The 15,562-nt window shown below is 49.7% G+C and overlaps 1 protein-coding gene across 2 annotated transcripts in view; it reads left to right on the forward strand.

Moving 5' to 3' along the window:
• Positions 1–15,029, forward strand: part of GFPT1 (glutamine--fructose-6-phosphate transaminase 1) — a 43,083-nt gene extending 28,054 nt beyond the window's left edge. The window contains exons 14-19 of one of the 2 annotated variants that reach the window (XM_082072534.1): positions 25–182; positions 1,835–1,949; positions 2,242–2,369; positions 2,933–3,100; positions 3,396–3,557; positions 14,700–15,029. In XM_082072534.1, coding sequence (XP_081928660.1) covers positions 25–182; positions 1,835–1,949; positions 2,242–2,369; positions 2,933–3,100; positions 3,396–3,557; positions 14,700–14,729 — 761 coding nt within the window. In that variant the 3' untranslated portion in view covers positions 14,730–15,029. Of the gene's footprint in view, positions 1–24; positions 183–1,834; positions 1,950–2,241; positions 2,370–2,932; positions 3,101–3,395; positions 3,558–4,134; positions 8,701–14,699 lie in introns of those variants that run through there. The other variant, XM_082072533.1, reaches the window with a different exon arrangement.
• The last annotated feature ends 533 nt before the right edge of the window (positions 15,030–15,562 follow it).

Here is a 15,562-nt window from a genome sequence, read left to right on the forward strand (position 1 = left end):
GGCTCTCCATCCCTGTCTCTGCAGGTGAGACGGCAGACACTCTGATGGGTCTTCGGTACTGCAAAGAGAGAGGAGCCTTAACCGTAGGAATAACTAACACAGTCGGCAGCTCCATATCGCGAGAGACAGACTGTGGAGTCCATATCAACGCGGGGCCAGAGATCGGGGTTGCCAGTACCAAGGTAAGGCATGAGTTTCTAGTCCTCATTGTTATTTTTGTTACCGAAACTCCCCATGACGGTGTTGGCTCTAGCACACGTCCTGTTAAATGTTTTCCATTCCCTTTTGACTATTGATTTTGCTATTGATTGTGTAGTTAATGACCATGTACAACACTCTTTCAAGATGAAAAAGGAAATGGAAATACAAGATGATAGAAAGTTTGACAGCATGTAACTGCCCTTACTGGCACACTTTGCTGAAGAAAGTGTGATAGTAAAACTAATGGGGGAACAGTCTTTTACAGAACACCAGTATTTGTGTCCTCCTACCAGAATTATTCTGTGGTTGGTGCATCTGGCTACGTGTGATACAGTATAAAATAACTCGCTTTCCTGCATTTCATTTTGATGAAGTGCTTCTGCATGGTGAAATCTGCTTTGATTTAGTTATATTTAGAGGCGAGATGATGTCAATCTGTTACATAAATTCAGCCAAAAACCACATTTGAGTTTAATAGTTCATTGGGGAATTTGATCATGGAAAATTCATGAGTCTCTTACAAGAAACTCTTGAGCGAGTTGTTTGTCCCTGGGTTGTTTTCACAAGGCCGGCGTTACAGTTTGGACAAAACTGGAAATGGCATTTTCTCTCTGGTGATGCGGAGTTACCAAAGCTGTGCGTATGTGAAATAGAAACTTGAAAAGATTCTGCCCTAAGCTTGTCCAGAACTTCATTTTGAGAACATATTATAAACATCGTTAGCGTGACTGTGTGGTGCTATTTACTTGGGTAACCTTCAGCTGCACCCAAACAATGTAGATCACATTCCATATCGAGCTCTGCCCGTCGGCATCACTGAAGCTTTTCTAGATTCCTTTGGAGCTATTTAAATCTTCCCCAGTGTAGCAATATGATTGTTTAGGAAGGGACAGAAATACCACAAACCGTCATCTTATTTCTAAGCAACTTCAATCCCAGACTGGCACCGCAGACCATTTCATAACATTTGTCTTACAAGGGCTTCAGAGGCCAGACTTTGCAATAGCTGCTTGATACTGTGCCTGAAATGGTTTTGCGAATAGAATTGCCTTAACTTGAGCATTAATTTCACTTTCCTGTGCAGATGATTTTTCCCCAAAGCCAGTGACATCGGTCACTCTGGTCTTTTAGACAAATACGGAGCTTACCAAGGTGAAGCCTTCAGAATCTGTTCTTAATCCCTGACCTTTTCAGCCGCCTTTGTGTTCCCTGTGGTCCACAGTGATTTCAGGTCTCTGTGCTGTGGCGATGGCCAGATGGGCTTCCACTGACATCTCCAGTCAGTGGCTCTGTCCATCTTCAGTGTTTCAGCATCTACTTGCAGTAAAGAAGAAAACGGGTGTTGTCACAAAATAGAATTTAATAGTTGCCAAGGAATCTTAGAAATATTTCATTTTGCTTGTTGTATCTTAATCACTTGGAGTATAAGGAGATGGTGCTATCGCACACCTCCAGATTTTTCCCTGTGAATTTCATATCCATCTTTGCTGCTTCATTGGATTCAAAGCTGCCATTTGGTGCCACATTAAGAATAAAGTCCACAGCTGGTCTAAGGATTTGATGTAGGAGGTGACAACTGTTTGGTTACTGTTGTAATGATGTGTTTTCTCTCTCTCTCTTCCCCCCTTATTAGGCCTATACCAGCCAGTTTGTCTCTCTGGTGATGTTTGCTCTGATGATGTGCGATGACAGAATTTCTATGCAGGAGCGGCGGAAGGAAATCATGCGCGGCCTAAAGGGACTGCCAGGTGGGGAACTGCTGCTTCTATTGCGTCCTACCAAGTGAAACTCAACAGCGAGACAAACCTGAGCGGTGCCTGAACTCTGTGACAGCCCGAGGGGATCACGTGTGCAATGTGGCCATTAGCAAGCGCTTCTGCACCCACCTTCTCTCTAATGTCTTCACACCACTAAACCGGACTATTTAAAAATACCGACTCCAGTTTTTATGCAAGTCATGGCTGTCTGTGCATATGAAGTCTAAATGGTGTATAGTTTGAGAGGCATGCACACAACTGGAACTCTTCTCTTTCCTTCCAGACTTAATTAAAGAAGTGCTGAGTATGGATGATGAGATCCAGAAGCTGGCCACGGAGCTGTACCACCAGAAGTCTGTTCTCATCATGGGACGTGGCTACCATTATGCCACGTGTCTTGAGGGAGCTTTGGTAAGAGTTCTCTTTCTTTCAAGCTGGTTCAAGCACACTTAGCTACAGACTGCAGGAAACAGCAAGTGGCTACAAGTTGTTTTAACAGCAGCCAACAGCTCTGGTGTGTTGGCTGATATAGGGGCTCAAACAGCTCAAACTCAGCGTAACGCTGCTGAGGCTCCACTTAAAGATCCCCAGGTCACGTCACAGCCACAGGAGGCTGGAAGGGTGTGTTTTCTGCATCTCCAGGAATGCGCAGCATCCAAAACTGAGCGTGTTGCTTTGTAAAACCTGGATACTGCAGGTTTTGACCTCTGGGGAGATTCCCGTTGTAAGCGCTGCATCACCCACTGGCGTGCAAACGCGTCCTCTTTGCGTTTGCCTGCCCGCTTCAAGACTGCGATGGCAGATGTGTGGACTGGTGGCAAATCCTAAGGCCTGGGGTGGGTTTAGTGGTAGAAGCTTTGTCTTATAATGTTTTCTTCAAAGAAAAAACACTGCTTTAAAAATTTGCTATAAACAGACCGATGTCCCGCACAGGGAAAGATACAGGTCCTACAAATGACTTTTTCCCCATCCAGAAAATTAAAGAGATTACCTACATGCACTCGGAAGGGATACTGGCAGGTGAGCTGAAGCACGGCCCTCTCGCGCTGGTGGACAAACTCATGCCCGTTATCATGATCATCATGAGAGACCACACGTACGCCAAGTGCCAGAACGCGCTCCAGCAGGTCATCGCGCGGCAAGTAAGTACCTGGGAAAATTTTGCCTTGAATATAAAAGCAGTTTATAGGGTGTCCAGACTATTTGCTTTAGTGTCACTGGCCAAAATGTGAATTTAGTAGATGTTCTGGGTGTTTTACGTGCAATTTTTGCAACAGATTGCAGAAGCTTAGTGTGGCTTGTTTGTCGCCTAAAATATGCTGCAGGATGCTAAGCCATTTTCTTCTAAGTAAAAAGTTCTTGCCGCTGGGGCTCTGAACAGAAGAGAGACAAGACCCTTCCAGGCCTGTTCGTCGTCAACATTTCTCTTTGTTGCAGGGGAGACCTGTCGTGATTTGTGATAAGGAAGACATCGAGACAATTAAGAACAACAAAAGAACAATCAAAGTTCCCCATTCGGTGGACTGTCTACAGGGGATCCTGAGCGTCATCCCCCTCCAGCTTCTGGCTTTCCACCTGGCAGTTCTCAGAGGATACGATGTGAGTACCACGTTCCTTCCCTTCCGCACCTGTATTTGCTGTCTGTGGATCTGGAAAAGCCGCGTTGGGTGATCTGGGGGTTGTCTGTATCATTGCTTGAGCTCCTGGAAGGATCAGGTTCAATGGTAGAGCCAGCAGATGCTTTTGTGAGCAAAACTGGAAGGTTAGCACACCCGGCCGAGTCTTGCGCAGCTTGAGTTGGGACGTGTCTGGTTTCTGGTAAAGTGCAGCTTCTGGAGGGCTGGCAGGAAGGTAACGACCCACAGAAGGATGTTTGAGTCTGTGTTTGGTATTTGATCTTAGTACAGTCACCGCCCCGACCCCTTATCGCAGTGACCTTGTGTCACGTGAGCACTGTGACCGCGCAGGATAAAGGGAATGATTCTTTAGTTCTTGACAGTGGAGTCGTAACAATTGAGGTTGATGGACTTGTTCTACACCGGTTATCCTAAATTAACGTGGAAATATATTCAGTCATTTTCAGTTTAAATGCAGAACAAACGTTCCACACGTTACAAAGCTATACACAAAGTGTGTAAATACTCACAAGCGTGTTCTTTCTCCTCCCTCTCTGCAGGTTGATTTTCCAAGAAATCTGGCCAAGTCCGTAACTGTAGAGTGAAAGATCATCTGACTCATAGGGGCAAAGGGGAATTAAATGAAAGACTTTTTTTGGTACCAAAATAACTTGATTTTAAGACCCCTAGGTAAATCTTATTTTGGTAAATCATTGTTTCTGTATAAGATCACCGTGATTCCATTACATTAGTGATTGTCAAATTGATTCCACATGCTATGTCAATAGTTTTGGGTTTTTTTGAACAATAGGCTTCCACGAAAGATGTTAAATGGTTTTCTTTAAAGATTACTGAGTCTTCTAGGGAAGGGGCCCTCCGCTTTACTTTTAGATAATGTCATTGTTTCTTATCCAGTGTGGCTCATTCCAATTGTTGATGAGAAACCATGGAATGAATTACCTGTCATGCTCTCAGGCAGTGAAGCAGGATCCCAGAATATACAACTGGAACAAGAGCTGTTACTGGTCATGCTTGTGCAGGTATTTGAACAGCGAACAAAACTGTAAACAAGCGTTTGGGGTAAATTTCTGCCTCATGTACAAAAGGGAATTCAACTGACCGGTCACAACCTCCTGTATTTTAGGCACGTGGTAAACGTGATAACAAAATAACGTTGCTTCAGAAGGATTTTATCTATGCCAAATACCTAGCAAGTGACAATCTCGTAGAGTTGGTTACTCGCACTGAGTAACCCCAGCGTACACCTGTAGTTGTGCCCGTGGAACTCGCCCCTCGCTGGCTCAGCGCGGCGGGGAATCCCAACAGTGCTCAGCTTGTGCTCCTGGTGCGTCGTTGCTGTTGTTTGGGTTTTAAACAAGCGGAGGTCTTAGTGTGTCGAGGATTTTGTCCCTTTGAACTGAGCACTGGGGCACTATAAACACTCCCTAAGGAACCAGCTTCACTTACTGCTCTGAACGTGTCACACGAAGTTCCTCCCTGCGTCACCCTCGCTCAAAGTGCAGGTGCTGCTTGGTTTAGGATCAGTTCGTATGTGACTTGTGTCAAATTCAGCTGGTTTAAAACCAGAGGGGATAAAAAAGGCTCCATAGACACGACAGAAACGTTAGAGTTTTATAACAAGCTTGCAGAGAATCAGAAATTACACAGAAAATATGCCTTCAAGATGTAGCACTGGCGCTTTCAAAGTCATTAAAGGGCAGTTAGCAATGTATTTCCTAATGCAAAAAGGTGACTTTCCTATTAGCTTGATGGGTTTTGAATTAGCTTTACACATGTACCATAGAAATTAAAACCCAAACACTACAAGGCATAAAGCAATGCTTGCCAGGCACTGCTGAACATTCCAGGTTGTTTGCTGTCCCTTAAGAACCATGTTGACAACCGTGGCGCTGGGGACTGTCCCACAGTATCAAAGTATCACAGTATGTTTGGGATTGGAAGGGACCTCAAAAGATCATCTGGTCCAATCCCCCCATGGAGCAGGAACACCCAGATGAGGTTACACAGGAAGGTGTCCAGGCGGGTTGGAATGTCTGCACAGAAGGAGACTCCACAACCCCCCTGGGCAGCCTGGGCCAGGCTCTGCCACCCTCACCAGGAACAAGTTTCTTCTCAAATTTAAGTGGAACCTCTTGTGTTCCAGCTTGATCCCATTACCCCTTGTCCTATCATTGGTTGTCACCGAGAAGGGCCCAGTGCTGGCTCAAGGTCACCCTGCTGTCCCCAGGACCCCCAGGTCCCTTTCCCCTACGCTGCTCTCTAATATGTAATCTCCCAACCTATACTGGACCCTGGGGTTGTTCCTGCCCAGATGCAGGACTCTACACTTGCCCTTGTTAAATTTCATCAGGTTATTCCCCGCCCAGCTCTCCAGCCTGTCCAGGTCTCTGATGGCAGCACAGCCTCTGGCGTGTCAGCCACTCCTCCCAGCTTGGTGTCACCAGCAAACTTGCTGATAGTACACTCTATTCCCTCGTCTAAATCGTTAATGAATACATTGAATAATATTGGCCCCAGTACTGCCCTTTGGGGCCAGTTCTGCTCGCTGCGAGTGACATTTGGAGCAGCCGTGGCGCTGAGGCTGCTCAGCCCCATTCCATTTTATATAAACCACAGTAACTATTCAGCTTCAGCTCAAAGCTTATCTTTATTATGAGAATGAAATGCTGCGCGCCTGGAAACAGCTTCTCCAAACCAATATCTGTATGTTTATTAATACATTCAGACTATTAATTTATGAACGCACTGTGCTGCCAGTGCCTACGAACGAAGCCGCCAATACAGCATTTGCTTATGAGGCACTGACTCCTGGCAGCTCTGTCTCTGCCTAAACGTGACCAGAAGCTTTCCCGCTTCATTTGAAGGCAACACTTGTCCTTAAGGAAAACACGACGCGTGTTCAGTGCTGACAATTTGCAGAAGGTTCCTCTTCCTCCTCCTCTCAGCTTCCTTAAGGGAAGGGAAACTGTGCAAACCTTTCCTGTGGAGGAACAGAACCCAGGCAGGGTCCCCTGCGCCCCAGCACACGAACACAGGGACCTGCAGGATCACGTCCCGTGGTCTCGTGTGAAAGAACCCTGCGAGAGAATTATTTTAAGGTCTTTTTCTCTTATTCCACTCAGACGAAAAGCAGCAAGCGTTACTTTATCTGGCCTTGTACAGATGATTGGCCGCTAGCTTAGCGAGTCTCCTAGAGCAGGATGGGAGACATCCCTGTCACAATACACGTTGTTCTTCAGTCCAACTCCAATAACGCAGGCTGTTAAATATTTATGAAAGTTGTATTCAAAGAGGACCAAAGAACAGGAGTCTAAGTTAGAAATATAAGTCAAACACTCTCGCATTGGGTGTAACTGTAGAGATACTGCTGAGCTATTTGGTTTTGTGCTGTGATAGACAAATCCTTATTTTTTTGTAATGTAAGGCATTCAACTCATGCCAGACTGTTGACTGGCAGAAGCCGAGGTAGCGCTCACCCCGTTCTGCGAGTCGCCAGCAAACTGCCTGACGTGTCTAAAGCTCCGCCTGCCAAAGCAGAGGTTTAGCTGCTCCCAGCCGGGCTGTGCGATGTCGTAGTGCTCAGTATCAAAGGACGCTGCGGAGCACACGCTATGAAGAATTTCTCTGATGAGCATGGTAGGGAACCCGTTAAGCATCTCGTCGTTAATTGCCATGCCTGTGTGAAGTGAGAATGTATAAAGGACTCTCCTTAGCTTTCCTTACCTCATTTTTGTCTAGATGTGTTGCATTTTGATGAACAGATGATGTTTCTCTTTTCCTTAGGAAACCTTTAGAATGTCTTGTGGTATTTATTAACAGCCAGTCTTCTGCTCTCCAAAATGAATGTTTTGCTTACTGAGCCAGTCAAAAATCCCTCCTTCCTAATCGAGGTGTTTAAAAATTCAGTAGCCCTGTCACTAAAATTCAGCCACAGGTAAATACAGATCAAGGCCTTTGCCATTTGGAATCGCAGCTGCCTCTATCTGCGTGCTTTTGTCAGCGTTTATTTTGATTTAAGTGACTGTTTTCCTCATCTGTGTCTACAGAGGCTTAAAGGGACGCACATGCCAATAGGTCTTAGGGATAAAAGCCAGAGAACTTCAGGCTCAGCACTAATCTCAGACTAATTCTACACCACGAGTAAGGTGATTATGGGAAATGAAGTTGTACGTGGAATTTCCTTGTGTCAGAAGGGGCTTCCTCCCGTAGGGCTCTGCTCAAGGCCACGGGCCGTTCTCTCCTGAGCGTGTCCCAGCAGTAAGTCCCGTCCGTCTCCGTATTCTCACCGAGAGCCCAAACCAGCGTTCGGTCGCTGTGTCCTCGTCAGGTGCGACAACGACCCACCGAGCGCCGTCTCCTCTTTAGCGCTGGCTTACCCAGAGGTGGTTCTGCACCAGCAGCATGGGGACGCCTTTCTGGCCAGAAAGCTGCCCCGACAGCCTGTCTGTGAAATCTCAGCCCCTCCGTACGGAAAGAGCTGAACAGTTTCCGAGCCAAGCGGGAAGGAGTTCACGGATGTGACACGACGCTCAGTTAGGAGCCTTAAGCCGAGCCTAGATGCGCTAGATTTGGTAAAGCTGCAGAATGAAACATCTAGAGGCATCAGACCGACACGTTAGTGCAAAGGAGGCGTCTCTCTGCAGCTGCCGCGAGCAGCGCTCGGCCCCAGGAGCAGGAGCAGGAGCGGCGGCAGCGCAGGGAGCTTTCAGTGTTTAGCTGTGGCGAATTTTAGATCCTACCCGAATGCACCAAACTCACCTCAGACATGGAGTCCCTCCTCATCAGAATCGGGAAGAAGAAGAAACACAGTCTTTGGTTCGAATAAAAGGAAAGAAAACTATTTGCCTTCGATTCAGTTTACGTAAAGAGACATTTGAAGTGGCAAATCCCACCCTCCCTTCCCTTCCAGGTCTATTTGCTTGTACATATCCAGCTGGCTTGGTTTGTGGGGACCAGTCTGTATCTTGTTTCCTGTTGTGTGCTGTATGCAGAAGATGTCTTACTTTTGTCTGTAGTGTTTTATAATTTGGGTTTTGTCTTTTTGCTTACTTTTTTGTATCTCACCCTTTGAATAAAATCAAGTGCCCTACATAAAACAAACGGAATTACTGGTCTTTAGTTAAATCTGTTGAGGAATAGGTAACCCCTGTGAAACTCAAGGGTAGTGTGTACAGAGCAGAAAAACATGGGGCTTAACTCACCTCTCCTCACCGGAGGCTTTTTGTCGTGTCTGAGATAGAATCTACTTCAGCTGCCCTTTCCTAACTGGGCTTTGCCACTAACCAAGAAGAAAGCCCATAAAATACCCCTAAGGCAGAACTGTCGCTGTTACCTTTTGTACCGTAATTCTCATTTCTGTCACCAGGTCAGCACAGCCCGTACATGAGCCAGGCTTAGCGAATAGCCCTCGTGGTTTGTGTTTCAAGGAGGAGCCTGTTTGGGTGCTGTGCAGACAGGCTGCTTCGCAAGGACTAAGACACCAATGCTGAGATGGGACAATTAAGTGCACGTTCTTGTAAGAGAACAGCTGGGGGCTTAGAGGGTGTTCTAGAAAATGCCTGGATGGCTTTGTAAGTGAAATGCACCATGACAAAAGACTCTGAAATCCCAGCCCTCATCCGCTCCGAGCCTCGCGGATCCATTTCCTCAGGGACCTTCACCTCTCCAGGGGCAGAACATCACAACCAACCATTGCATTTCCTAGATGAGCAGTGTGGGCTTGCTCCTCTCACAAATACCTTTCCTGTGGAAGTAGTAAAAGGTCACAATGCCACTTTTTTTAAGGCTTATTGCCTTGAAACAAGGCACATTAGTATTGCAATAAAAGTTGGCGCCTATGCAGATGTAGGGAGCAAGACTCCACTTCTGCTTGTTCTGATCTGCAAAAATGGTTCTAGAGCGTATTAGAGTCATAAAGAAAAATGGGTCAAAACAGCTCAAAGCTGCTCAGCGGGGGAAGCTGAACGTCCCACGGTGACTCCAGGTCCAGCACAAAGCAGAGGAGGGAGAGTCTCAGTCTCAGTCTCAGTCTCATCACGGCGCCGTCTCCGGGAGGGGACGGGGACCCCTTTAGTACATTCCAAGGCCGATGCTCTGAAGAGCAGGGGCGCTGTATCCTATGGGCTAACTGTGGGACACCGCCATCTGAGTACATACATTATATGGCACATTTACCTTAAGCTAATGAAAAGAGCAGTGAGAAAAATGCGAAGGGACACATCCAGGGTCCTTAGCAAGTCGGACCTGAGCTCTGGGTGCAAGAAAGCCATTGCCTGAAATCCTGGTGCGCCTAAAAACAGTTAAGGGGCAAAAGACCTGCAGGCCCATTGCACAGAAACTCTTCAATCCCACATACAGTTGGCCTCACGCAATATGACATTTGAAGATTAATGCACTCCCGAAAGCTGAGATTTACAGGAGGGCGTGAGCATTTGATTTGAATAGATTACAGCAGATTCCCTGCTCCAGAGCACTCCCAGGCCTTGCAGAGCAACCGGCTTCCTGACATTCACCCTTCAGACGCTTCCACAGCGCGTCAGCTTCAGTGCTGAGCCCCCAGCCGCTGACTCTACGCATTGACGCGAAGCTCTTTAATTTACCCATATTTGCCTTTTCTGCTGGAAGCGGCGCTCGCCCGCGCTGCAGGAGCGCTGTGCACAGCCAGGGCTCCGGGAACAGCGTTGATCCAGCACCATACCTGCCTGTTTTCCCTGGTGAACTCTTCTCCCCCACTGCAGGGCACACCTGCAGCCCCTTGCACAGAGAACACCCCTGTGGCAGCCGGGACTGCAGGAACGCCACCTGGCCCTGCACAAGAGGTCACTGTCAATGGGGAGGGCACAGTCCATAGGGTGTGCTATAGGGACTTCTTGCTCCAGCCCGTTTTGGGCACAAGTTTGGAAAGAGAACCGCAACGTTTTTGCCAGAGGAACAAGGAGGGGATGTTTGCCTGTACATTGACTCCCATTTACAGGCTGCTATTGCACAGAAACCCAGAGCAGGGGAGCTGTTCTTACACATCAGCTGTGAGATAAGCGACCGTTCCTTACACCTCAGGAAGCGGTGAAAGCTGTTTCTATTATTTCCCCCGCTCAGAAAGCAGCCGGCCACCCTGGGTGCGGTGGTGTGGAGGTGACACACAAAGGGAACGAACCACCCGCTTTGTGCAGAGACCGGAGTGCTCAGGGCAGCGCTACCCAGGGACAGACCGACCTGCCGGGCTGGCGGGTCCTGAGCTCCCGGTGGTCTCAGCAGCAGCACCGTTGGCGTTCAGAGCGTTAATGAGGAGGATTCGGGGCGCAGGCTTTAGTGACCGCTGATGTGCCTTCCTGGGAAACATTAACAGACTGTATGAGGACAGCAATTCCTCTTGGCCAGCTGCACTGTTGAGCGGTTGCCTTTCTCACTGCCCACACACCCTCTTTGCTGGGCCGCTCTTCCAGCACGTCTTGCCACGTTTCCAGCTCCTACAGCTTGGAAGATCCAACAAGCAACACGCTGCAAGAGCTCGGCTTCACCTCCCATCTGTGCTCAACAACTCCCCACGCGATCGCTGCCCCCGGGGCCGCCACAACCTGCAGCCCAGGAGCCCGTGTGGCTCTGGATCGGGCAGGAGCGTCGCTGGTCTATCCCAGAGCAGCAAGAGGGAAGGTTCTTTGGTACCGCTTTAATGGCACAGGCGGACACACAGAGATTGCGGAGCCGGTGAGCTGGTCCACCACAGGGACAGCCTGCGCACACCTGGACAAACCGGCCTCTGCAGCTCCAGCTCAGACTTAAAAGCAGAGTTTCTGACCTAAAAGCTGCCTTGTGTACTTAAAAGACGCTATTCCTGACCCGTTTCCATGCATTTATCAACCAATTGCAGGCATTTTAAAAAACGAAGAAGTAAAAAGTAAGCTGACTTGCCAAGATAGTCCACTAAGTGTTGAGGAGGTTACCCAGCCTAAGAGAAAAATCAGCCCCACAGATCAGACGTGCCGGGACTCCTTCCCCCCTCCTCAGTCTCATTCTTTATTGTTTAGGTCAAATAAAATATGTTCCCATGGTCCTTACAAATTGCTATGGAAACAAGTTTAAACAAACAAGCTGCCGCCTGTGTCTGGACAGCGAGCAGCAGCACTAACGCAGGAGCCCCAGAGCGGCGCTGAGCCCAGACACGCTGGAGACGCTCACGGCCCCGCCGCAGCTCGCAGCCAATTAGGCTCCCAAGGGCTCCCGTGCAGCAGGAGACGCGTTGGGACCACGTGCAGAACGGGTGGCAGCTCATCCGGAGACCTTTCTCAGCAGAACAATCACCCTGGACAGGCAAATCCCGCAGCTCGGCTGCACCGAAGCGACACTGCTAAGGGGAGCGATCGGCAAACCTGCACAGGACGCAGCTAAAGCCTCCCTGCTCCTCTCAGCCCTGGAGGGGTTTAAAAGGCATTGGAGGTTCTTAGGTTTAGTGCCGGAGTTGGGTTATGGTTGGACTCGATGATCCTGAGGGTCTCTTCCAATAGAAACAATTTCTGTCTCTGCATCTCTACAGCCCAGCGCCGCGGGGCTTTGGACACTAATGGCATGGCCATCAGCTTCCCCGCTTTGGGAAAGAGATCCCAGGAAAGAGATGCCGCCTCTCCTCCCCTCCAGTGCCAGTGGGCGCTTGAACAAGCCTCCTCAAGCTCACGAGTGGGTGCTTTCTAGCACCCCACAATGGGTGAGACGCCGCCTGCGGCACAGGGTGACTCACGTTGCGCTGGCAAAGCCCAGCGAGGTGCCTGAGGTTGGTTTCATAACCAAAGCTGCTCTTCAGGCCTCTCGGTCCGGCACAGCCGTGCTGGGAAAACACAGCTTGAGCTGCAAAACCTCCACGAGCAGCACCGAGCACACAGAACGGCCCCGCGGCCGCCGCCCGGACAGCGCTGCTCTCGGCCGTGGCGCGGACTCGCATTCCTTGCAGCATCTCCTATCAGTGGGAAGACACACTCTTCCAAGAAATGCTGCTGAAAATTCAAATTCTCTTCTATCCAAACAGCCCCAACTGGTCCGTCCAGGGAAAACTCACGACACACGTCCCACGCCAAGACAGGTTCATGACCCTCCCGCTAACGGAACATCAAGCCCGTGCTGCCGGCCATGCTGGGGGGAATTGCACGATGCAGAAAGCTGGGAGTGACGTGTATAGGAAACACTCCCTCAGAGGCACACTGAGGAGCACAGGTTGCTGTGCGAGTGTGCGTTACACCCCTCGCTGACTGTGTTGCTAAAGGAGAGCAGCAGTTCTCATCCCCCTCCTCTCCATAGGTCTGACCTGAGTCTACAGAACAGCCACAGTGTGTCACAGAATCCCAGGATGTCAGGGGTTGAAGGGCCCTGGAAAGCTCATCCAGTGCAATCCCCCCATGGAGCAGGAACACCCAGATGAGGTTACACAGGAAGGTGTCCAGGCGGGTTGGAATGTCTGCACAGAAGGAGACTCCACAACCCCCTGGGCAGCCTGGGCCAATGTCTGTCACCCTCACTGAGAAGAAGTGTCTTCTCATATTTAAGTGGAACCTCCTGTGTTCCAGTTTGCACCCACTGCCCCTTGTCCTATCACTGGTTGTCACCAGAAGAGCCTGGCTCCATCCTCCTGACACTCCCCCTTTAGATATCTGTAAACATTAATAAGGTCACCCCTCAGTCTCCTCCAGCTCCAGAGAGTGAGACAGTCACGTCGTGAATGGCCTGGGCGCCATCCCCTCTGGATCCACTGCTGGATCCAGAAAGGGACATCTGGCCTTCCCCTTCCTCCTCTAGATTTGAAACTAGTCACTAGATGCCACTTTGTGCAGCGTGAGGTGTCACCGAAAGGCAACCGCGGCTCCTTGGGGAGCAGCCGAGACAAAGCGAGAGCTCAAACCTGCTCCTGAACCTGTGGCAGCTCCCGATCCGTCACATCTCTCTAGAAAACGTGCTGGATCTCAACGCTTCACCCCTGCTGTTTGCGTCGCCACGTGTCTAAGTGGCATCACGGCAAATGCCCGCACGGAAAAGCAATAAAGCAAGTCGTTTATTTGTAGCTGTCTTCAGTTTAATGTGAGCGGCTGGTTTGTAGCAACCAGCAGCCAGAGGGCTGTGGGTAACTGGAGCTACACTGGTCACAGCTCCCAGAAAAACTGCTCTTGAGTAGATGTGGGTGGCTGCTATTAGCATAGGAAAAAACTGCAGCGAGACCTGGGCGTTAACACCATGGAAACATCAGCTCCAAGACACTTTTCTCATCAGTAGGAACATTGGGTTGGGAGAAGGGCTCAGCAGCCTGGGGATGCTGTGGTCTTTGGCATTTTCTGCTTGTTTCAGTGGCTCTGGAAAGCACTCTATAAAGTTCTGTTCCAAAGGGAAATATCTGCCGTTATTCTATGGCTGGAAAAAGCACAGAGGGAGGATACAGCTGCTCCTAAGCCCACGGAGCCCGGGTGGGTGCTGCTTCCCAGCATGGGAACAGGTAGAAAAGCCCCAAGTAAGGGATGAGTCCCCAGGAGCCTGGGAGCTCCTGCCCCGGCTCTTGGTCCCTCCGGAGCCGCCGCTTTGCCAGGGGCCCCGCGCAAGCTTGTTTCACAGACACCAGACCTGTTTCAGCACTGGACTTGCAGCAAATGACCCAATTTCCAGCCTGCCCTGCAGTGTTTCAACAGCGACCGTATCTCGCTGTCCCAAAAATACAATCTCTGATTCGCAAACACCCGACTTCCCCCCATAGGGCTGCACAGCTTTGCAAAGTCCCACCGCGGTCCCAAAGGTGCAGAGGAGGCGGCGTTAACCTCACAAATAGGCAAGAAAGAGAAGTGGAAACAGGCTACATCACAGGCCCCTTGAGAGCGAGGATTAACCCGCCCATCACGCCGCGTTTTTCCCATAGTATCTCAGTTACAGTGAGTAATCCCACCGAGTCTGGATTCTTATGCGGCAGACACAAAGTCCTCCTTTGTTTAAGGCCAGAATTAACACCACGGCAAGCAGATACCCTTATCTCCAGGCTTTTTCAACCCCGCGCTGCTCCTGCCTGGCGGAGCCCCCGTTCCCGTGCCGGCACCTCCCGCTCCACGCGCCGTTCTCTTCACGCTGCCTCTGCTTTTTGCAGGTGGATCGCATCACCGCCTCCAGGGACTGATGCCGCCGCCGCTTCGCGAGCAACTCGCCTCCGGCGCCGCGATCCCAGAGCTCCAAGGAGCAGGAGCGAGGGGGGAGCTGCCAGCAGCCACAACGACGTCCCCGTGCTGCCACCTTCCCAACGGGCGCCGCTCTGCGCAGGCTGCCAGCCCCACGTTGGAGGGGTTTGCACTAAGACACAGAATCCCCCCTCCCCGGATAAGCGACAGTCGCAGATTACTTGCTGGTTGCGTTTTGCACTTGCCTTGGTTTTAGGTTTCTATCAATAAAAGCCACCAAAGATGTCTTGGATTTTAAAGAAGAGCGTTCTGCTTTGGAGATGCCTGTTTGTCTTGTCTTGAATGGTTTTTGCAGCCCAAGAAACAAAGCCAAGTTCGTTACTCCCCCCACCCCCTTTTCTTTCCCTGTTCAATCACAATTTTGATGGCTGAAGTCTGTGTTACTTTGACTTGAATTTCCAGCCTGCATGGCGAGGATGTGTCTTCTTATATAGACAGCTGGACCTTTAGTCCTTGGGATGGTTTTGTCACCAAACCCTGGCTGGACTGCCCTGCATCCCACTTTGTGTGTTTAACACACCAGACCCGCGCAAACAAGGATAGATAGCAAAAAAAAACCCACCACAAACCCCCCCAAACCTGCTGAAACGTCTATGGCAAGCTCCTGGGAGTGGGGAAAAACCACCGCCTTCCATATGATTAGATTAGAAAACCACACAAACAGTACAAGAGGCAGAGGAAGGGTGGCTTGGTGTTCACATTGCGGGGGGGACACCAAGAAATGCCTCTTGGTCTCATGTGTAACATTGCTCAGAGTAACCATGGGCACAGACGG

This window comes from Streptopelia decaocto (assembly GCF_964273445.1).
Source record: "Streptopelia decaocto genome assembly, chromosome: 25".
NCBI classification, from domain to species: Eukaryota; Metazoa; Chordata; class Aves; order Columbiformes; family Columbidae; genus Streptopelia; species Streptopelia decaocto.